The sequence below is a fragment of the Balaenoptera physalus genome (assembly GCF_965194825.1).
Source record: "Balaenoptera physalus genome assembly, chromosome: 11".
NCBI lineage: Eukaryota > Metazoa > Chordata > Mammalia > Artiodactyla > Balaenopteridae > Balaenoptera > Balaenoptera physalus.
This window is the reverse complement of record NC_138896.1, coordinates 62,289,729-62,314,315: the sequence shown is the minus strand read 5'-3', so window position 1 is coordinate 62,314,315 and position 24,587 is coordinate 62,289,729. Positions and strand designations below refer to the sequence as shown.

Genomic DNA, 24,587 nt, shown 5'->3' with positions numbered 1-24,587 from the left:
GAGTGTCCTTTCTCTAACCAAGGCTGGGCCTCCTGGGCCTCCAGGGCCTCCATCCAGTGCTGGGGCCTAAAGCTCACTATGCCACACCCGACATCTTTCCAGGGGGTCGCAGCGTGTGCCTGAGCTGGGCCTACCTGTGGAGGGCAACCAGGAATCAGGAGCAGCTCTGGGGAGGAGTTACAGTTTTCTTCTCTCTGTGGTACTCGGCGGGCTTGTCTGTCCTTCCCTCTGGTCTCAATCTCTCTGATGTCTCTAATCCGTGAACAGCAGGCTTCCTGAGTCCACACCGACAGACTCTTCACTAGTCACATGCCTTTGATCACTTTGGTGGGATTTTGGAGAGAAGAGCCTGTGGCCGTTTTTCAGTTGTCATTTATTCACTATTCACCTTCTCTGTCATCACTACTCATATTTGTGGGTCCCCCTCTAACACATACAGAGAACATAGTTCCAGGTGATTCATTCTCCTCCCACAGGACAAGTCCAGGCAGCTTCTCTGAGCATCCACGTGAACTCCAGCAAACATGCTGGCCAACGAACACTCTAGACCCAACCAGGCAGAGTAACTTTGCTTATGGAAATTCATATTCCTGTGTCACATTTCCAAAAGAATAATATGTCCCAGCCAACATTCCCTGCCGTGAGTGTGGGGGAATAACTCATGAAAGTCTTGAGCAAAAAAAGGACATTCCCATGTTCTTTTGGACAACACTGGGGGCAAAGAGAGAGCCAAATTTCCAAGAGGTTTTAATAGGAGGCATTTGTGATTTATTTGCCATCTCAGTCAAGGAGAAAACAGGAATAAGTGGATGTGAGGTCTGCATGAATAGCTCAGGTGGGAAAAGAAGGCTTTCCGAGGTTAGAAATGAGGAGAAACACCAAAGGTGACTTTACCATCAAGCTGATGAAACTTCAGGCTGAAGGGCCTTCACTGACACGCTCCCACCGGGGCCTTGCACCTCACTTTCTATTCATGATGTTACTTGATTTTCCCCAAGAGAAGCTCTCCTCCCAAATCATATAAGCTTTAGGCTCCACTAAACCCAGCTCTGCCCCTGGTGACAGGCTTCTCTTTACAAGCGTTTCTCCCATTTTACAGGCAAGAGACAGTCTGACTTCCAGCCTTTGGAGGTGGGGTGCGGTGGGGTGGGGAGCAGGTGAGAACTGACAAGGAGGAAGGGACCTACAGCCATCCCATGGCACACAATCTGAAAAGATCAGGTGCCTGCCCTCCTCAGCTCCGTCACCCTGGCTCCCTTGTGCCAGCCACCCCTCAGCCTGGCCGTGTAACTTCCCACCTCAGGGCCTCCCCACATGCCGAGCCCAAATGCCTCCACCGGGTTCACCTGGTACGTGTCCTCTCATCCTTCAATGAGCAAATCAAAACCACATCCCTGAGCCCCAGATGAGCTTGGGCTCTGTCATAAGTTCTTGTAGTTCATGCACTTTTCCTTCTACTGCTCATCTCGACTGTAACTAATTAATTTTATCAATACGTGTTTCCCGTTTGTCTCCCCTGCTAAAATGATGCTCCAGGACTGTATTGGTCTTGTTCACCCCGTGCCTGCCCTCAGACCCCAGCATGTAGAAGCTGCCACACTGGAGGACCCCACATGCTCTGAGAGATGGGGTGACCATTGGAACATGGGCCAATGAGAATACACTGCTCATCAACACCAAAGCTGTAGCCACCCCCCAGCAAAGAACTGTTGCTGAGCTACAAGCTCTGTCCTTGGTCTGACTTTCCCTTGTACTCTGCTCTCTATTTCCTGTCCCTCAAACTAACTTCTCTAGCTGTTAAGTCCTCCAGTGCTGCTGAATTTCCTTCCAACAAAGGCAAGCACTGAGTCTGCCATACACACACTCACACACACACACACTCAGATACACATTAGTTGAGTGCTTACACTGACCAGCTAAAATTAAGCACAAACTATAGTGAGAAGATAAAGCACAAGCTTAGAAATCAGTCCAGGGCTCAATTTCCACATTTACAAAATGAAAATAACAGCATTAGTGACACTCTTGTTAATCCAGATTAGCATTTAGCTGGGAGTGGGAGTTTGTGGCTATTACGCTGTTCTTGTTTTAGGCACCACTGTTTACACCAGCAAATGTGCATCACTGTCTACACCAGCAAATGTGAATGACAATGATGGTATGTAAGAGTGAGGTAAGAGTGAGCTCCATGAGGATTTCCTAGTGGACAGTGCAGTACAAGACCATGGAGAGAGAATCAAAATGAATCTCTCTCTGTGTAGATGACTGTACTTTCTAAAAACCAATGCACGATGTCTCCCATTGCACTCTTTACAATGTGACTCTGAGATTCCTCCCACAGAGAGTGGAGTCAATACTCTACCCCTTGAATCTGGGTGGATTTGTGGCTGCAGAGAAGTGGTGCTTTGCAATTTCCAAGCCTAGTCATCAAAAGTACTAGAGGTTCCTCTGAGTTCTCCTGGGGCATTTGCTCCTGGACTATAGCTACTACCCTGCAAGGAAGCCATGGAGAGGCCCACGTGGAGAGAAACTGACCGGCAGCATCAACTCGAGGCCACGGAAGTCAGCCACCATGGAAATGGGTCCCCCAGCCCCACCAAGCTGCCATGATGTGGAGCAGAGATGAGCTGCCCCGACCAGGCCCTGCCAAATTTCAAATTCATGAACAAAATGAATGCTGTTATTTTAGGCCACTACATTTTGGGATAGTTTATTTTACAGAAAGATTACTGGAATATTCCTCAACCTAATGGCCTCCCCTAACTTGGGTAATGGTGTGAACAAAAGTGGCTGTGCATTCCAAGCCCTGGCAAAGCCTTGGCTTAGGCAAGACCCTCCCCAGGCTGGGAATGAAGTTGTCTTATAGGTAAAATATCAAGACAGCAAGGAATCAAGAGACCTGTGTCATCCACCTTGGAGACTGAAGTTGAAACTCAGAGATCCTGTGCTTAGGACCTGGATTCGTCTCTCTGGGCAAGTGACAGTTTTGTTTCCTGAGGAACTGAAAAACATCTCTCTGGGGCAGAAGCGGGGGCAGTCTGAAGCCTCAGAATGCTAGCTGACAGCATAGTTTCCAGGAGCAAGTAAAAAATATCTCTCCTGTACAAAGTGGAAAGAGTACAGGTTCTCCCTGAAGCCAATGGGCCAAACTACCAATTTTCCAACTTCTCCTCTGCTTGCTCCTCCACGTTTCCCTAACCCTCTGGGCAAACACAAGCCTGGCTGCCTAAATCAGGCAAATCCCAACCCAGCTTGGAAGCAGTCTCTCCCACCTCCTTCCAGCCTCGACCTCTGACTGGAATATCCCTGTCAATTTTTTTTTTTTTTTTTAACCTGGAAGCAGCCATTCTGGAAAATGGAAACAGAGCTAAGAAGACATCATCTCTGAGGACTTCCCTGGTGGCACAGTGGTTAAGAATTTGCCTGCCAATGCAGGGAACACGGGTTCAAGCCCTGGTCCGGGAAGATCCCACATGCCGCGGAGCAACTAAGCCTGTGCGCCACAACTACTGAAGCCTGCATGTCCTAGAGCCCATGCTCCGCAACAAGAGAAGCCACCGCAATGAGAAGCCCGCACACCGCAACGAAGAGTAGCCCCCGCTCGCTGCATCTAGAGAAAGCCCGCGCGCAGCAAAGAAGACCCAATGCAGCCAAAAATAAATAAATAAACTAAAAAAAAAAAAAAAGACATCATCTCTGATTCCTCTCTGTTTACAGGAGATTAAACTCCTTCTCTCAGGAGATGACTGTTTCCTGCCTTGGGCTTTGCAGTCTGGACACCCAGTGGCCTCCCCAGCCTCATGGACTAGATTTCCATGCTGGCTCCTTCCTCACCCTAGTCTTCATCTCAGTTTTCCCTGGAGAATACACTTTTCTTTTTGAAATCCTTTCTCCAGCTTCTCCTCCAATCCTTACTCTACTTGTTTTAGAGTAAGGTTGGCAGATTTTTCTGTAAAGGGCCAGACAGTAAATATTTTCAGCCTTGAGGGCCAGATGGTCTCAGCTACAACTGCTCAGCTCTGTTGCTAGAGCAAAAGCAGACATATGTAAAGGAATGGCCATGGTTGTGTCTCAGTAAAACTTTATTTATAAAAACAGGCAGCAGGCTAGATTTGGCCAGCAGACTGTAGTTTGCCCATTCCTGTTCTAGAATATTTAGATACTTGTTTCCTCATTCCCTTTAGGCCAGGGGGTTTGGGGGGAGGGTAGAAGACAATGAATTCAGTTCAATTTACATTTTGCTCTGAACCAGAGCACAGAGGCTGGAGTTGGCTGTGTTTTTCTCACAAAGCTGTGGCCACCAAGGCCAGAACAACCTTGGGTGCGTGTGATAGCTCAATGGCTGCCCTGACCAAGGCTGACTTCAGAAAAGCAGTCGCCCAGGTGCTCAGGCCTTGGAGGGCCCATTTTCTCCCACCCAAATCTACAGTGGAAAAATCTGCACTGATCTAGCAGGAAGTAGGATTCTTAGTCTATTCCAGCTGTCATGTTCAGAGGAGGATCAGTTTCTTGAAGTTGGTGATATTAGCTTTAAAAATATATAAATCATTGATGTAGGTTAGACACTGTTTATAGGGTTGCCATGGCAAACCGGTCTGCTGGGACCTGAGAAAATAGGACAATTGGATTGGGTGGGAATTAATGCTTTTCAAATCCCAGCCCAAGGCTGTTTGTAAGCTAAAATGAGCGAGACATTTCCTGATGGGCGATCTGACTTTGCAGAAGGTCTCTGCCTGGACAACAGGAGGGACATTTCTGAACTGCTGTTCCTCCCATCGTCCCACATAAGTTCCCAGAGGCCCCAGCCATAGGTAGTTCATGCCTGCAGCCCCCAGCACCTAGCACAGTATTAAACATTTGTGTGTGTGTGTGTGTGTAAATGCCATGACCTGAGTGTAAGAGGTTTCTCCTTCCCAATTCCATTTTAATGCTTTTTCCAGAATGCAAAATTGTCCTTAATGTGGCACATTAAAGACCTCATTCCTGGGTGGTCCCAGGAATTTCAGCTCTATTGAGTCTTATACCCAAGTGAAGGAAGGGTCTCATAGCTTGGTATTTAAAATCAGGTCACGGGCTTCCCTGCTGGCGCAGTGGTTAAGAATCCGCCTGCCAATGCAGGGGATATGGGTTCGAGCCCTGGTCTGGTAAGATCCCACATGCCGCGGAGCAGCTAAGCCCGTGCGCCACAACTACTGAAGCCCACATGCCTAGAGCCCATGCTCCGCAACAAGAGAAGCCACCGCAATGAGAAGCCCGTGCACCGCAACAAAGAGTAGCCCCACTCACTGCAACTAGAGAAAGCCTGCACACAGCAATGAAGACCAACACAGCCAAAAATAATAAATAAATAAATAAAATAAATAAAAAATAAAAAAATAAAATAAAATCAGGTCATGCAGACAGACTTGCTTTCTAAAGAATAGCACGTCCATAAGAATAAATGAAAGACAAATACTTTGTAAAATTAAAGCTGAGAAATTCCTTCTATCTCAGGGTCTGTATAAATTGTCCTTTCAGATTTTGAAATCATGGGAGGAGTCCAGTTGGTTTCCCTCTGAACAACAAATGTGGTACTGATTTTGCTTCATGCCCCCCATGGAAAAACTGGAAGTGATAAATGCTTCTGTCTTTTGGGCATCCCTTGGTTTACTCCATGGCCCTGTGGTTCGGAGAACAGCCCCCGCTGCCTGAAGGCAACATTTTGAAGATCTAGTTCAATCCCCATGAAGAACTGAGTGGGAGGAGGAACTGCTCAGGGAGGTCCTGCCCACCTGGGCCTGCACCTGGCCTCTGGACCCTCCCAGTGTCCTTTCCACGTCTGCCTGAGACTTGGTGGCTTTCCGCAGGCCATATTTCAAGTCCCTCTACAACCTCAGCCGTCAACTCTCCTCTAGGGATCTCCTGCCTTCCAGGACCAGAATTTCCTTCTTTTTTTCTTTTTTCTTTTTTTAATAAATTTATTTATTTATTTTTGGCTGTGTTGGGTCTTCGTTGCTGCGTGTGGGCTTTCTCTAGTTGCGGCAAGTGGGGGCTACGCTTTCGTTGTGGTGCACAGCCTTCTCAATGCAGTGGCTTCTCTTATTGTGGAGCATGGGCTCTAGGCGTGAGGCCTTCAGTAGTTGTAGCACATGGGCTCAGTAGCTGTGGCTCATGGGCTCTAGAGCGCAGGCTCAGTAGTTGTGGCACACAGGCTTAGTTGCTCCGTGGCATGTGGGATCTTCCTGGACCAGGGCTCGAACCCGTGTCCCCTGCATTGGCAGGCGGATTCTTAACCACTGCGCCACCAGGGAAGGCCCAGAATTTCTTTCGTTTCTTCTTTTTTTTTTTAAAGGGCCAGAGTTTCTTTGCCTTGATTTTTACCCTGGAATCTTTTGTGTTCTTTGTTTATTTATTTATTTTTTTAAGAAAAGGTTGCTGTTAGTCACAAGAGGCAGAAAACAGAACCAACAAGTTCAAAAAAGGGGGCTGGTGCTGTCAGAAAAAAGGAAGAGTATTCTAGCCATGCTTCTTTTTTTTTAACTTTGGCTGCGCTGGGTCTTAGTTGCAGCACGCAGGATCTTTAGTTGTGGCATGCGGGCTCCTTTAGTTGCGGCACATGGGATCTAGTTCCCTGACCAGGGATGGAACCCAGACCCCCTGCATTGGGAGCACGAAGCCTTAACCACTGGACCACCAGGGAAGTCCCTAGCCATGCTTCTAAAAGCTGGTGAGTCAGACATAGTCAGGCAACTAGGAGTGAGAAAGATGGCTTCAAACTGGAGAGGATCTCTCCTCCCCTATCTCCAAGAACATCATGTGAATGGGCTCCAGGTAACATTTCAAGTAGCAAGTAGCAAGAGCCTGGCCTTTGATTTTCTGAATCATCTCAGAAGATACCAAGAGAGAAGCTAAGATTTCTTCCCCAGCTAGAGACTATCCACCAGATGTGCACCCTCGCTTGTTTACACACACACTCCACGTGCTTGTGTGGGCGGTTTTTAATAAAGCAGGACAATGTAGAAGAAAATCCAACAGGCTGAAGATTTGGAGGAAAACCACTATTTTCTTCTGAAAAGAGTTTTGGAGGACCAGAACACATTCTTTCCAGAAACTGCAAAGATAATGGTTGTAATTCAGTTTGCTAATATTTTGTTAAGGATTTTTGCATCTATGTTCATCAGAGATATTGGCCTATAATTTTCTTTTTTGGGTGTTGTTCTTGTCTGGTTTGGGATTAGGGTAATGCTGGCCTCGTAAAATGAGTTAGGATGTGTTCCCTTCTCTTCGATTTGTTTTGGAAGAGTGTGATAAGGATAGGTATTAAATCTCCTTTGAATATAAAAAAAAGAAATAAAGAATCCCATGCTGTGGGAGTTCCCTAGTGGTCCAGTGGTTAGGACTTGGTGCTTTCACTGCCGTGGCCTGGGTTCAATCCCTGGTTAGAGAACTAAGATCTCGCAAGCCGCATAGCGGGGCCAAAAAAAAAAAAAAAAAGAATCTCATGCTAAAAAAAAATTGCAAAGATAAAGTATAACACTGAAGAAGAAATTGTAAAAATTCAACAGGTGACTACAAGTACAGCCCAGCCTTTGATAGTAGGTGTAACCTCTCCTTTGCTCTTTGGATTAACCTTGATGGGAAGCCTGAGAAACAGATACAGCCAGATTTCTGTGGCCAGTAATGCTGAACTACGTACTTGTTTTCCTCACTTGTACTTGAAAGTGGATGGTTTTCACAGGTGTTTCACCATGGTGCCCTTTCTGAGAAGATTAGCCAGAGGCTGATGCCAAACAGCTGATGCCTATAAAAGTAGGACTGATCAGGCTGAAATAGGGAGGGGGGTGGACACCTCCTCCTCTAACACCCCTTCTCCTCCACTGCACCAACCTGCTCCCTTGAATACAGGTGTGTGCTCTGGAACCCGCAGGTTGGATGGTCTCTGAGACCTGTCCGGCTCTGATGTCTGCAGTTACTCTGCTCTCTCCTCCCTGCCAACCCCTCAGCTTTCCATCCTTCTGCAGAGACTTTACATATGATAATGAAAATAAACCTTAGAGCTGTAAATAATGGCATTTTAAGCTGGCTGGGCACCTCAGCAAGGAAAGCATTACCTAATGTCCAGGCTGAACAAACACTGAGTCTTTGTGGGCACAGGGCTGGCATCCCACACACCCAGGCATTGAGGGGCCGGGGTGGGAGGTCCAGATGGTGATGGTTTCCAGCACAATGGAGGTTCAGAGTTTATGGCTTCAACATAGTAAAACGTTAATATTAGAGTAAAACAGTTCACCTTTCCCTGAAAGATGACAAAGTGAGTATTTTCAACATAGCCAATGCCTTTCCTCTCACCAGCTGTGTCTCCTCCACCTTGGTCTTCGAAAAAATAGACTCACACGTGCACAAGTGCACTGTGGAGTAGGTAAGTCACCCTAAATCACACACCTTGCTCTCCTGCCTGGGAGGAATTCTTAGAGAGTTCATGGAGCACATTTCTTTTAATTATACAGCTTTGCTGAATCTGCAGTGAAGAAATTCTGATATGACGTCCAACGTCTGCAGGAGGACCTAGCCTTGTGCTCTTTCAGAAGGGCCCTTTCCACTGAGATAGGTTTACTGAGCATCCTCTATGAGCCAGGCAGTGCTAAGCATTGGGGGTCAACAGCAAAAATCAAGGTGTTACCTGGTATGGGCCCTTATCTGGAGGCTCTGGGGGAAAATCTGCTTCCAGGCCTACTCAGGTTGTTTGCGGAATTTACTGCCCTGTGGTTGTAGGGCTGAGGTCCCCATTTCCATGCTGACACTCACCAGGGAGCCTCTCTCAGCTCCTCAAGGTTGTCTGCATTCCTTGTCAAGTTGCACCACCGTCTTCAAAGCCAGCAATGGCAGGTCAAGTCCTTCTCAAGCTTCAGATCTCTCTGACTCCTTCCTCTCCTGCATCTCTCTGACCTCCTATTCTTCCTCCTTCCTTCTGCCTCCAGCTGGAGAAAGATCGGGCCCATCTGGATAATCCAGGATACTCTCCCTAGTGTAAAGCCCATAACCTTAGTTACAACTGCAAAGTCCTTCCCTTTGCCATGTGATGCATCATATTCACAGGTTCCAGGAATGAGGGTGTAGACGTCTTTGGGGGCCATTCTGTCTACCACAGTGGGTGGCCTGGAAGTCCAGCCCCAGCCAGGTCTCTTTGGGGGCCTCCTGAGGAAGCCTGAGAGCAGTTATTTCCAAAGCTCTACTCTGTGTATAGGGTTTGAAGCCAGGGCCTCTGTCATAGCCATTGGTATGCTCACCTGTAGGAGAAACATTAGGGCCCCAATGACAGCCTTCCTGCTTTCCCAGCACACAGGCCAGCCAGAGCTTTCCAGGACTGTTTCATTTCATGCCATACTCTTTCAGCAGCTGAGACCCACTAGGAACTGATGATGAGTCAACTCTCTGAGTGTATCAGACAGAACCTTCATGAACTGACCTGCAAGACCTTCCTGGGGCTGCTGTGAGAGCTCCTAACTGGCCCCCCAGTCCAGGCAGACCATCTCAAGAAGATGTGATGGTCTCCTGTCCCCTACCAGTTCAATCAAGTCCAACTCCCTGGTCAGTGAACAAGTGGCCTTAGACTGTCTGACTGTACCTCCAGCCCTAATGGCCCCTCTCCTTCTCCTCACTAGATGTTCAGCCACATGGAAGACCATTAGCATCCATCACTCCCTCCTTCTCTGTTGGTCAAAGCCCTCCAGCCCCAAGTATCCAAATCCTACTTCTTCCATGAGGCTCCAGCCAATTCTCCCCTCTCCAGAGAGCATCTCCTTATCATCGGCTGGAAGAGGTCTCTGGAGTGAAATTCACACACACTAGTCTGAATCTCACTTTCTGCTCTGTATAAGTTATTCCTGTACAGTCTCTAAGTCTACTAAGGCAGCAATGTTTCATTTATCTTTTTATCCACGTCTTAACGTGTAGCAGACACTCAATTAGCTGAATTGCTCTTAGATTTATAGTCCTTTTAAATTACTCTTCTGGCTAATGGATAAAACACTTTGTTGTTGTTATATCTGTACCAAATATTTCTTGAGGCAAAAGAGGCAGGTCTCTGCTTTCCTTAAATTTTTAAGGTGAAATGTGCATTCATCAAGCTGTATGTCCTACAGAGGTTGTAGCATTAGAGCTCCAATTTTCTCTGAGTGCCCAGAATCCCAATTGGTCCTCAGCAATGGTGGCAACCCCACTATTCACTCATACAGCCTGGCACCCACCCTGAAGCCCATTTTCTCCCAAGGCTGCTCTTGACCCGGCAGAGGGAAGGCTTGGCCTCCTGCCTGCCTCACTCACTCCCACTCTCTGCCAAAAGCCTGGGATCCATCAGTAAGCCTGTACTTAACATGCTCTAACCCTTAGCCAGACTCATCAAGAAAAGAAGTGAGAGGACGCAAATCAATAAAATTAGAAATGAAAAAGGAGAAATCACAACTGACCCCGCAGAAACACAAAGGATTATAAGAGACTACTACAAACAACTATATGCCAATAAAATGGACAACCATGAAGAAATGGACAAATTCTTAGAAAGGTACAATTTTCCAAGACTGAACCAGGAAGAATTAGAAAATATAAACAGACCTATCACAAGTAATGAAAGTGAAACTGTAATTAAAAATCTTCCAACAAACAAAAGCCCAGGACCAGATGGCTTCACAGGTAAATTCTATAAAACATGTAGAGAAGAGCTAACAACGATCCTTCTCAAACTCTTCCAAAAATTTGCAGAGGGAGGAACACTCCCAAATTCATTCTACAAAGCCACCATCACCCTAATATCAAAACCAGAAAAAGATATCACAAAAAAAGAAAATTATAGACCAATATTCACTAATGAATATAGATGCAAAAATCCTGAACAAAATACTAGCAAACAGAGTCCAACAACATGTTAAAAGGATCATACACCATGATCAAGTGGGATTTATCCCAGGGACGCAAGGATTCTTCAATATATGCAAATCAATCAATGTGATACACCATATTAACAAATTAAGGAATAAAAACCATAAGATTGTCTCAATAGATGCAGAAAAAGCTTTTGACACAATTCAACACCCATTTATGATAAAAACTCTCCAGAAAATGGGCATAGAGGGAACCCACCTCAACATAATAAAGTCTGTATATGACAAACCCACAGCAAACATCATTCTCAATGGTGAAAAACTGAAACCATTTCCTCTAAGATCAGGAACAAGACAAGGATGTCCACTCTCACCACTCTTATTCAACATAGTTCTGGAAGTCCTAGTCATGGCAATCAGAGAAGAAAAAGAAATAAAAGGAATACAAATTGGAAAAGAAGAAATAAAACTGTCACTGCAGATGACATGATACTATACACAGAAAATCCTAAAGATGCCACCAGAAAACTACTAGAGCTAATCAATGAATTTGATAAGGTTGCAGGATACAAAATTAATGCACAGAAATCTCTGGCATTCCTATATACTAACAATGAAAAATCAGAAAGAAAAATTAAGGAAATAATCCCATTTACCGTCGCAACAAAAAGAATACCTAGGAATAAACCTACCTAAGGAGGCAAAAGACTTGTATTCAGAAAACTATAAAACACTGATGAAAGAAATCAAAGATGACATAAACAGATGGAGAAATAGACCATGTTCTTGGATTGGAAGAAGCAATACTGTGGAAATGATTATACTACCCAAAGCAATCTACAGATTCAATGCAATCCCTATCAAACTACCAATGGCATTCTTCACAGAATTAGAACAAAACATTTTTACAATTCGTAAGGAAACACATAAGAGCCCGAATAGCCAAAGCAATCTTACGAAAGAAAAACGGAGTTGGAGGAATCAGGCTCCCTGACTTCAGACTATACTACAAAGCTACAGTAATCAAGACACTATGGTACTGGCACAATAACAGAAATATAGATCAGTGGAACAGGATAGAAAGCCCAGAGATAAACCCATGCACATATGGTCACCTAATTTACAACAAAGGAGGCAAGAACATACAGTGGAGAAAAGACAGCCTCTTCAATAAGTGGTGCTGGGAAAACTGGACAGCTACATGTAAAAGAATGAAATTAGAACACTACCTAACACCATACATAAAAATAAACCCCAAATGGATTAAGACCTAAATGTAAGGCCAGATACTATAAAACTCTTAGAGGAAAACATAGGCTGAACACTCTCTGACATAAATCTCTGCAAGATCTTTTTTGACCCACCTCTTAGAGTAATGAAAATAAAAACAAAAATAAACAAATGGGACCTAATTAAACTTAAAAGCTTTTGCACAGCAAAGGAAACCATAAACAAGACGAAAAGACAACCCTCAGAATGGGAGAAAATATTTGCAAATGAAACAACTGACAAAGGATTAATCTCCAAAATATACAAACAGCTCATGGAGCTCAATATCAAAACAACAAACAACCCAATTAAAAAACGGGCGGAAGATCTAAACAGACATTTCACCAAAGAAGACACACAGATGGCCAAGAAGCATATGAAAAGATGCTCAACATCACTAGTTATTAGAGAAATGCAAATCAAAGCTACAATGAGGTATCACCTCACAACAGTAAGAATGGCCATTATCAAAAAATCTAGAAACAATAAATGCTGGAAAGGGTGTGGTGAAAAGGGAACCCTCCTGCACTGTTGGTGGGAATATAAATTGATACAACAACCATGGAGAACAGTATGGAGGTTCCTTACAAAACTAAAAATAGAACTACCATATGACCCAGCAATCTCACTACTGGGCATATACCCTGAGAAAACCATAATTCAAAGAGAGCATATACCACAATGTTCATTGCAGCACTATTTACAATAGCCAGGACATGGAAGCAACCTAAATGTCCATGGACAGATGTATGGATAAAGAAGACGTGGCACATATATACAATGGAATATTACTCAGCCATAAAAAGAAACGATATTGAGTTATTTGTAGTGAGGTGGATGGACCTAGAGTCTGTCATACAGAGTGAAGTAAGTCAGAAAAAGAAAAACAAATACCATATGCTAACGCATATGTATGGAATCTAAAAAAAAAAAAAAAAAAAGGTACTGATGAACCCAGTGGCAGGGCAGAAATAAAGATGTAGACACAGAGACTGGACTTGAGGACATGGGGTGGGAGGGAGAAGCTGGGGCAAAGTGAGAGTGGCATGGACATATATACACTACCAAATGTAAAACAGATAGCTAGTGGGAAGCAGCACATAGCACAGGGAGATCAGCTGGGTGCTTTGCGACGACCTAGAGGGGTGGGATAGGGAGAGTGGGAGGCTCAAGAGGGAGGGGATATGGGGATATACGTATGCATATGGCTGATTTACTTTGTTGTACAACAGAAACTAACACAGCATTGTGAAGAAATTATACTCCAATAAAGATGTATAAAAAAATAAAAAATAAAAATAAATTTAAAAAAATTAAAAAAAATGCTCTAGTCACTGACTCCACGTTATATACACTGTGCAGCTATTCCACCTGAACTAGACCATCAATGGGGGCAGACCCCGACTCTGAAAGATTGCCAGAATTTAACCCACTCTATTGCACAACCCTATGTACCAACATGGGCTTTTAGTGCCTTTTAGTTGAAGAGACTAAGGCACTTAAATCCTGAAGTTACCTGGCAAAATGAAGAGTTTCAATGAGTTTATTCCTTCCTAGGAAAGAGGTTAGATGCTCTTTGTGGACCTGTCACATACATACAAGTTAAAAATCAGCTCTGCTTCCTAGAGTGGGCCTAGCTCTCAGAATCTTTCCCTTAAATTAAGCTAACATCTGGAAGACACATGGAGAAAGATCATTAAATTATCTTTTTTTTTTTTTTTTTTTTCACCATAATCAGGAAAAGGAGTAAAGCAAGGATCATTCTCCCAGAATTTTTCTCAGGCTCCTGGACAATCTTCTCAATCTAAGGACAATATTTTTCTTTCATTTTATTTTCAACCGAAGAATCACATGTTTAAAATAATAACCTCCTGCCACATACCTCCATATACTGAGTCCTCCTCTCAAGAGGAACCACTCTAAACCCATGTCCATTTATGTTTCTTTTGATGATTATTTCCATATCTCTAGAAAATATATTGATACTACTACTTCTTGATTTATCAGATTTAGACATTATCTCACTGAATTCCTTCCATGATAGATAAGAATTGAACTCACCTACATGAAGGCCCCCTCCCACCATCCACTTTCCTAATTTTGACAGGCAAATCGTTACTCTTAGCTCCTCTGCTGCACTGGTTCTCAAATGTTAGCTGCATCAGAATTACCTGATCAGCTTGTTAGAACTCAGATTGCTGGGACCCACCCATGAGTTTCTGATTAAAGGGTCTGGGTTGGGGCCCAAGAATTTTCATTTCTGACAACATCCCAAGGGAGTTTGATGCTGCTGGTTCAGCGACCACACTTTAAGAAGCACTGCTCTACTGGTAACCTCTGCAATTTTAAGTAATAACAACTTTTTCTTGTTTCATCAAGTTTTACAATAACTCTTGGCTCACCAATTTGAAAGATTAAGATATTAAAACAACTTGTTTTGTTCTATTTTAAACTCTATACAGTAAAATTAAAGACATTTATACTATGTACTATAACCGTAACTGATTTGGCTTGACTGTAAATACTAAAAACCAATAAATCATGTTGTCATTATGGCCTCTTGATTACTGTTCACAGCAGAGCCAAGACAAGTGTCATGATTACATATCTTCCTCTACAGGTGCAAAGTTAAACTACTAGAATACTCAACTTTTGCTTAAGGGAGAATGCTTCTAGTATTAAGGTCCTTCTCTTCCGTATATTCTTCTATTTGCTTAAAATTCCACCACATTTTAATTTGTTTTATATTTGAACCATGACATATTGGCCATGTTTTTATTTTCCTGGGAGTTTTTGACTGCCTTTATTTTTTCTTATCCATGGAAAAAATATATTCCATCTACATTGTATCCTGAATATTTGCTACTCTCTTGTCATTCTGCTATGGCTGGCTTCATTCTTCTCGAAGTTCATTGATCCCCTGTTCTAAATTGATCAACTGTTTTTTAGACTTGCTGCACAGTTGTAATCCTGGAATTTCTTGTCATTAGACTTCTAGGAGTTAGTTCTTACATCCCCCATATTGCTCCTTCTAATTGTCACCCTTGTTTTCCTGGAGTGCATCTCAGGTGATTTCCTTGGAAAGGCTCCTAGGGATGTAAACTTTCTGGGTCCTTGCTTGTCTGAAAAATAACTTTATTTTGACCTCATACTTGACTGTTAGGCTAAGTATAAAATCCTAGTTTCAAAATCACTTTCTCTCAGAGCTTTGAAGCCCTTATTTCACATATGCTTTCTTCCAATCTTGCTAATAAGAAGTCTAATGGACAACTTAGTGTGACTCTAATTATGTCGTTAGTGGACAAATATTCCTCACTACCACCATCCTGTACTCCTTGCCCTGGAAGCATTTAGAATTTTCCTTATGTGTTAGGAGTAGTACCATTTCAAAATGATGTATCTAGGATATTTTTGGTTTATCCTGCTTGCAAGTTTGTGGGTCCTTTAAATTTAAAAAAGTGTCTCTCTCTAACTCTGGGAAATTTTATTCCATTATCTCTCATAATGTTTTTCATTTTCTCTGTTTGCTTTTTCTGATATTCTTATTAGTTGGATCTAGGACCTTGCAGATTGATGCTTTAGCTCTTTTCTATTTGTCTTTTAGCTCTGCTTACTGGGAGATTTCTTATCATTATCTTCTACTACATTTTTGGCTCTGCATCCATATTGTTAATTTTCAAGAAACGTTTCCTTGTTCTTTCTTTCTTTTAAGAAGAAATAGAATTCCAACCACTTTCTAATGGATAGAATATATTCTTGAATCTCCTTGTGTTTGTTACATAGAGTATAAATTGGTATTTAAAGTGTTATAATCTCTTCTATTCCTTAAAAAATTTATTTCCTTCTAAGTCAGTTATTCTGTAGGTGTATTTTGGTTTTTTTCTCCATGTACCACATTCCCCCTCAATTTCAGATTTCCTTGGTTGTCCATTCATTTTTAAGAATAAAGTAAAAGAGCTGATTGGAAAATCTGGATGTTTGGGTGGATGGTGGGAGGGGAAGCTAGCTCTTACATTGGAGGCTCCAAATGCCAGAAGAAATAAGGCTTCCCCCTGGGGAAAAAGCCCACCTACACTATCTCAACCAGTTTATTCAATTCTTTAGAAAATAAAAGGCCCAGGCCTTTTGGCTTCTTGCTATTCTGCATGGCTAGAGTATGTAGGTGTGGGGACAGGGGCAGAAAGTCAACTCTTCCACAAACGAACCTTCACTTAACACCCCCCTTCCCTGTTTCCAGCCCCATTTCTCATTCCTGTACCCCTCTGAAACTGCTGGCCTGGCCGTGGCTACAGCCTCTCTGGACCCATGGGTGGACAGGCACCCAGCCCCTCCGTGTAGAGTGCAAGGTTCACCCACCAACACTCTTCCTTCTTCTTTACTCATTCCAAAAATCCCTGGACTCTCTCATTGGCTGATGCCCCTTCCCCAGCAGCATTCACCTCCCTGTTCTGATTTACTCATTTATAATCACTATAATGGGGTCTCAGAAAGCACAGACATAAATATTTATGCTTGCTTGGCCATCTTGAACATAAGTGACCAAGAAGTGCATTTTCATACTAATCTGTCCCTAAATCTCTGCCTTTGATCAGTTTGCCTGAATCTAAAAATGCTAGTAAAGGTTCTAAGATGCTCTTCACTAAAGAAGGCCCACTCTGTGCCACTGATGGATTGGTAGAAATGAGAGTTGGGTTCATTGTAGAAGAGATGCCCAGGGCTAGCAAGATGCTGAACAGAGGAGGCCGCTACCTCACAGGGTCATTTCAGAGGTAAAACAAGCACAGGGTACCCTGAAATGATTCCCAGCACCCCAAGTTTGGACCACTCCCATAACCCAACTTTATTGGGCCAGCAAGATTCCACCTTAGAGAGCAAAGTATTAATAGGATGGGGAACTCATGATCTAGGAATTATCATAATATTCTGGCTTACTGGGTCCCCAGCCTGACCTCTTGGCCCAACTTCACTGTCAGGAGATGATACACACTTCTACTCCTCAGTCAAGGCAGGAGTCATCAGCTTCCTGTCCCGCCTCTTCATCTTATCTTCCTGTCCTCCTCATCTTCCTCATGCCTCCCCTCCACCCTGCCCCACCACTTAGACACCCAGCATCCTCCTGGTCTCTCCCCTCACTCCCCCAGAGCCTTCTCCAAGTATCAGTGACCAGCTGGACATTCTGGCCACCCTACAGGGCACTTGTGTTTTGAAAGTTCATGTTTGACTTCAAAAGAAGCATCCAAAAAGGCAGTGTTGCCAGTAGGTTGTGTGTATATGGGTAGCAGCTTCTGCCCACGTCCCTTTACAACTGCTGCCCCTCCCCCAGCTGATGTGCTACAGGCGGCTAACGGCTCACATCTGCAGCCTCCTCCAGAGAACTGTCCACAGCTGCAGGGAGTATCCTTCAAGGAGAGCTATACTCCCCTTCCATCCCCCACACAGCCAATGGCTGACAAGTAAGGGGTACAAAAGGCCAGACCCTTCCCTCAAGGAGAGGACGGCTCTTTGCTGTAATTTATGCTCCAAAGCTCCCTGCCTCAGGCCAAAGCTAGACTTTAGCTGAGACCACATACTTGCTCACCCTTTCCCCTTTCCTTACAGGGTTCTCTTAAGAGCACAGCTTCATTAGACCAAGTTGCTCCTAAATCCCCGTCTCAGGCTCTGTTTCTGGGGAACCTGACCCAAGACCACATGGGAGAGACTATGGGAGAAAATGAGGACATCTTGGTAAAAATCTTACATCTCGAACTCCAAACACTTCTCTGTGGTTCTATTTACAACTCTCATCTGCAAGGCGTGGGTCACTGATCTGCTAGTTTTCCCATAAGCTCAGAGCAGTCAGAACTGTGGAGACTCGGGCTGGTGGGTGGTTCCACAGCTTTGCCCCCACCCCACCCAGGAGTCTGGTTTAGCCAAAAAACAGTTTTGTCTGACCTTCCCCAGGTCCTGGATCTGTGATGATCTTGGGTGTTAAAGAAAGATTTAGAACCAGACTTGGGATCCCAGACTACTTGCGTATTTCCTGCATCGTCGTCAGCACTGTATATCTCCCAGATGACTCGGGGCAGACAGGCCAGTGATGCTGCACGGCGTTAGCTCATGGCTCACTCCTACCCTGTATGGCCTCGTACGGCCGGCACCCCACGTCACCCTGCAGCTCCTCTGCACAGCAGCACAGCCCGGAATCTGCCGAGCCGGGGAGGATGGTGAGAGCCTGTGCTCACGGTGCTCTGCCTTCCAAAGACGCCTGAGCGGGGCATTCTCAACTCAACCACCAATTCTAGCAAGAGGAAGTTCTTGCTTCTTCACCCCACTCATGCTCCCATCAATAAAACATGTACTGTATGTAGAGCACTCACTAGGTGCTGATCTGAGCTCTGGAAACAGTGTAGGAACAGGAGGCAAGTGCCGGGGCCAAGCAGCCAGTTCATGACCTCAAAGGGATCATAATTTTCTAATTGCTTGAGAATAGCCTCAATGAGTTTAAATTATGTGGTTGTTAGACACAAACCCCTAAATCATACATTTCATCATTTTGCAGATCGGGAAAGCAAGGCCCAGGAGGGGGTGTGGCTGGCCATGGGCTCCCAGGCCACCAGGGCCATTACTTCTGCATAGGCACCTGCCACCTGGGGTCCCAGCCATGAGCTTTCAGGTTCTCACCTGATTCTTCTGGGCAATCTTTTGTCCCTTTTTCCAGCGGAGCACGGGGGTCAGGGCCGGCAGCTCCCTTTCCTCCTCTCCCATCACATGCTCGCCCAGGCTGTAGGCGGCCTCGAACACGATGGGGCTGATGACGTCCTGCACTCTCCGCTGAAACAATAAACACACAGGCACGTGAGCGGCGGGCGCTGCTGACATGTGCAGAGCATTTCAACAGTTTACAAAGACCTTCCACATGGACTGCCCCATGTGAGCCTCACAGCCACCCTTGTGTGGCTGGATTTTATTGCTTTCATATTTTAGATGAGGTAATGAGGCCGCGAGTGATGACTGTCTTGTCCAAGGTCACTCCGCTAATGAGCGGGGGCTTTCCCCGCTCTAACTCACATGGTACGAAATCATCGTCTCTTTAGCATGTGGAAGACATTACCTTAGTCATCTTCCAAATATTCTTATAACCTAGTTGGCAGGCAGGCAAGCATCTGTACTCACAGTGCACTGCTAACCCTTCCCATCCGTGGTGTTTTGATCATCAAAGCTCTTCTGCCTTGAGGTAAATATGGACTATGTGTTAGGGCAGGAGACCTGAAGACACTGGGGCCCGGCAGCTTCCCAGAGCTGGGCATCAATGGAGCCAGGGATGAAGTCCGGCTTCTGGCCTGTGTTCTTTCCTTTGGAGCCCAGGACTCTAAGAGCCAAGGAAGTGATAGGTCCATAGTCACAATGAACACCTACAAGATGCCAGGCACTGCACTAGGTTTTCTAGAGCAGGGGTCCCCAACCCCTGGGCCATGGACTGATATCGGTCCACGGCCTGTTAGGACCTGGCCACACAGCAGGAGGTGAGCAGTGGGCGAAGCTTCATCTGCCTCTCCCCACTGCTCACATTACCGCCTAAACCATCCCCCCGCATCACCCCCGTCCGTGGAAAAACTGTCTTCCATGAAACCAGTCCCTGGTGCCAAAAAGGTTGGGGACCACTGTTCTACAGAGATGAGCCACACGTCCAAATCCTGCAGCTGGGCTTATTCCCCTCCATCGTATAATAAAAGGAAGATGAAGGCACAAGTTCCCCAGGCCACAAGGCTGATAAGGATTCTGAGTCACATCTGCTCAATCCTGGAGTTCTTGACCTTTCTGGCCCAGGTCTCGCTGCCTCCTGGGTACTCTGGCCACCCCCCGGGACTCACAAGTTAGAGTCTGAGGCAGGAATAAAGCATCAGTATCCCCGCATCCCAGGCCAGCATGCTCTATGGAAGGTGGGCTTCCAAGGGGAGCCGGGTAAATCTCAGAAGTAGCACCAACGAGCCACTGTCTGCAGCACCACTGCCTGCGTCTGTCAGGGAGAGATGACGGGAGCTGGCAGGGAGGCAGAAGTGGGAGGCGCTAGGTGGGCAGGCAGAGGCCAACCAACCCCAAGGCCGTGAGCAGATCCAAGGACTTCACACTACGCTCCACGTAAAGTCTGATGGAGTTGGGAGCAGACTAGTGCCGTGTTCAAAACAGTAGAAAGTTTTAAAGTTCCCAAGAGGCACACAGTGAGGAGCTAGATCTTACCCCACCCCCTGGATACCCAGCACCCCCTCCAGAGACAGACACGCCTGTCAGTTCCGGGTTATCCGTCCAGTCTAAGCACATGCAGGGAACTGGTTGCTTACAGCAAGCTGCACTTTGCCTTCCTCACTCAGCAGGTACCAGTTCACCAGGGGGAGGTTAATGAAAGGGTCTGTGATCGAACAAGCTGGGGGGACACCAGGTTACACAGTTAAGGGGGGGTTTAGTCTCTTGTTTATTGTTTGTTTTTACTGCAACTGCCTCCCACAAAGAGTAGGGTGGCCCCAGGTCTAACGGGGCACAGGACCCTGTGTTTCCTTGGAGATCCCTGGGCATGTACGTGGAGTGGAACATGCTCAGAGACACAGAAAAATCTCCTGCAGCAGCCCAGGAAAGGAGATGGTGCCCGGGCCGGGGCGGGGAGGCAGACGGAGCTGCTGAATGTGGGCTGTGGTGGACAGATGACTCTGGGGTGGGAGCCTGAGTGACATGCTCAGGAAAGCATTCAGCTGGGAATAGATTCAATCATTTACGTAAATAAAACACAGGACCTTTTGGGGGAGTGACGGGGGAGCCTCTGGATAAGCTACTTCCACAAAATTCTCTCGAACTTCAGATTTTAGGAGCAGATCTTTAATGCTCCTGTCCTTTCTGTGAGCAAAGCACACACCTGGGATCCAGATCCCCTCCGGCTACTGACCGACTCTCCTAAACAGAATGTAAAGACTGCCTGGGCACAGAGAATAGTGAAGGGGTGCAATCTTAATGTTTTCACAGATAAACGCTTCAGTGTTTCTTTAAGGGTGACTGCCTTAAGATTTTGCATTTAAATCCTTCATGTAGAAATAAGTCAGTTATTACACGCTGTTACTCTTGCGGGAGGAACTGAAGATGGGGGTGGGGAGGCAGAAGCCACGGAACATTTCCTGGCTACCACATGTATTCCAGAGACTGAGCCAACCTCCTCCCAGACATCCTTTTACTTAATCTGCACCACACCCAAGCTGGTAGATTGTTGCTCCCATTGTACAGATGAACGCAAATAAACTGTGCTCCATCCCCAAACCAGTAAGTGGTGGAACCAGACTCATTCTTAGAACCAGAAGCAAAACTGCTTTCCTTGAAGCCCATGAAATACTGTTTAAAAATCATCCCAATTGCTTTAGGTTCTGACATCACCCTGAAATATTACCTATCTACTTAGGAGGATACAGGGCAAGGGGAAGGAAATGTTCCTCATACAAGGAAGAATGTGAGTAAATGACAAATAACTAAAGAAATAGGGACTTGAAGGGAGGGCTGTTTCTAAATGTGCAGTCATTCTGTGTCTTAGTCAGGGCACAGCTATTTGGGGTGAGTAATGAATTGTGACACCTAGCGGTACAGACGCTGTGGTCTGGCACTGACTGCATGAACCAGTTTTAACTAAGATGTTTGAGAAACACCTTCTTATGACATGTCCCAGTAGCTCTGGGCAGAAGGGGCCTACCCCACACTGAGCCATGGGTGGAGGCAGGGGAGAACACAGCAATTAGAAACAAGCCAGCAGGGCTTCTCTGGTGGCGCAGTGGTTAAGAATCCGCCTGCCCTGATGGCCAGAAGGTGCAGGACTACAGGGCTCATGGCAGAATAGGGTCAGCAGGATGCCACTCACACTTCAGCTGGTTGCCCAGTAAGAGTTTCACCGCTTGTATATAACAGGACTTTTCTCACATCTCCATTTCTTTTAGCCTTTTGATTGCCGTCCTCAATATTCTTCCAAGGCAATTCTGGAATAAACACATTATGAAAAACTGGGCCTTTTTTTATTCCAGGAATCCCAAAGTCAACCCAGCAGCATATTAGGACTAGATGTGATTTCAAAGTAAATCCTTTGAAGGGTAGATAACATTGCCACAGCCTTGCAGGGAAGCTGTGAAGACAGTGGAGGTTGCAGCATAGGAAACAAGGGAGCAGTGGTATTTATAGACATTGGTTAACAGCCACCATGGGGTCTGTAAATTCCAAGATACTTCCGGGATATGCATATTCTCTGTGCATATAGATAAACCACGTTTTGGCAGCCTGGGGGCAGCCATCTAACAGAGATGCAAGTGCTGGCTGCTGGGAGAGCAAAGGGGCTGTGATAGTATCTGTTATGCCACAGTTTATATAACTGTAAGTATATACACTTTTTTTTTCAGTTGTCTTTTCAATAAATATATTTCCTTATTTAAAAAAATGGGCCATGGTGACTTTGCTTGAAGAGCTATATACCGTGGTGACATTATTATGGCCTTCTTACGCTACTACCTTTCTCTGTAGTTCTTCTTGATCTCACATTCATAATATTGAGAAACATATCTCAGGAGGCCTGATGATTTTTTATTTTAGTTAATTAATTAATTTATTTACTTTTGGCTGCGTTGAGTCTTTGTTGCTATGTGCGGCTTTTCTCTAGTTGCGGCGAGCGGGGGCTACTCTTCGTTGCGGTGCGCGGGCTTCTCATTGCGGTGGCTTCTCTTGTTGCGGAGCATGGATTCTAGGCATGCGGGCTCTAGAGTGCAGGCTCAGTAGTTGTGGCTCACGGGCTTAGTTGCTCCGCGGCATGTGGGATCTTCCCGGACCAGGGCTCGAACCCGTGTCCCCTGCATTGGCAGGCAGATTCTTAACCACTGTGCCACCAGGGAAGCCCCCTGATGATTTTTTTAAATTTACTAGAAGATATCTTCCAATAATCCCGGGCACAAAGACTGAACTAACATCTGGATGGATGGATGAGTTAACATTTTTTTTGACTAAAAGATCCAAAACATAGGGCAGGATCAATGAGATAGGCTGATCATATCTAAGAGAGGCCCAGTGGCTTATCAACATCATTTTCTTTCTTGGCATATCTCACTAAGCTCTGATACAAATTACTTAAGGTTTAATACGATATCAAATTTATGAGTCTCCTCTAGAATATTAATTTACATGAAGTCACTGAATCATACAGGTTTTTTTTTTTTTTTAATTTATGGCTGTGTTGGGTCTTCGTTTCTGTGCGAGGGCTTTCTCTAGTTGCGGCAAGTGGGTGCCACTCTTCATCGCGGTGCACGGGCCTCTCACTATCGCGGCCTCTCTTGTTGCGGAGCACAGGCTCCAGATGCACAGGCTCAGCAATTGTGGCTCACGGGCTTAGTCGCTCCGCGGCATGTGGGATCTTCCCAGACCAGGGTTCGAACCCGTGTCCCCTGCATTGGCAGGCAGATTCTCAACCCCTGCGCCACCAGGGAAGCCCCATACAGTTTTGAAGTTAGAAGAAACTATGATGTTACTTAATTCAATCCTCTCATTTTAAAATTGAAGAACCCATAGTTGAAGAGATAAAGTATCTTCCCAGGAAAGTGTAGATTTAAAAATACGAAGGATGTTACTTTTGACTCTCTGCTCAATTATTTTCCTGACCCTTCTTCCTTACATGCTATTCAATTTTAATAGTGTTCCCCTCTGTCTTCCTGCAATGTGAATATGTTTTTATATGGTAGGCACTTATGGCTGTATCAAAAAGAAAGTTCAAATCGTGTTTCAAGTGGATGTGCATTATGTTGTAGCTTATACAGCTTTCTATAGTATATTTTAAAAATTCCTTCTTATTCCATAATTAGCTCATATGGTAGTATAAGATTGATCATTTGATTTTCTAAGTGGATATAAAATTTTAAACATATATAGTGGTTCTAAGGAAAAGTACATTTTTTTTTTCCCTTCAAAGTTGTTCTTCATAGTGGTATGTGATCAGGAAGGCAACAAATCTCAAATTTCTAAACAGCATACATGCACAAGAGGTCACAGTTAAGGTTACCTTGGGAGTTCTAATTCTGAATTTCCTGAATTTTGTGGGTTTAAATCACAATTTTAATGTTCCATTAATGCAAGGTGCTTTTTTTTTTTTTTTACACTGAATTGTTCTATGTCTTTTATTCTGCACTAATGGACATTGTGTTGATTTCTGTGACTATCAAGGAGAGTTCAATATTCTGGTAAAATTCTTTTTAATTATGTTTTATTTTTTAAATCCTTTTACTTGAGTTTGACTAAGACAATTTAAAAGCTTTTCTATCAATAACTAATTTTATTTTATAGAAAAAGACAGAGCAATATGGTTTTGTATATTTAAAATTAAAATGTGCCTTCTGAAAACTTTGAAAACTTAAAAAAAAAAAAAAAAATCTGCCTGCCAACGCAGGGGACACGGGTTCAAGCCCTGGTCCAGGAAGATCCCAC

The 24,587-nt window shown here is 44.8% G+C and overlaps 1 protein-coding gene across 9 annotated transcripts in view; it reads right to left on the bottom strand.

Annotated features, from left to right (window-relative positions):
- ITGA9 (integrin subunit alpha 9) overlaps positions 1 to 24,587 on the bottom strand; it is a 352,771-nt gene that overhangs the window by 158,021 nt on the left and 170,163 nt on the right. For all 9 annotated transcript variants that reach the window (XR_014250773.1, XM_082412752.1, XM_082412753.1 and 6 more), the window contains one exon: positions 18,786 to 18,935. Coding sequence is in view for 8 of the 9 variants with exons in the window: in XM_082412752.1 (XP_082268878.1) it covers positions 18,786 to 18,935 (150 nt within the window). In the remaining variant the exon portion in view is untranslated. The remainder of the gene's footprint in view (positions 1 to 18,785; positions 18,936 to 24,587) is intronic.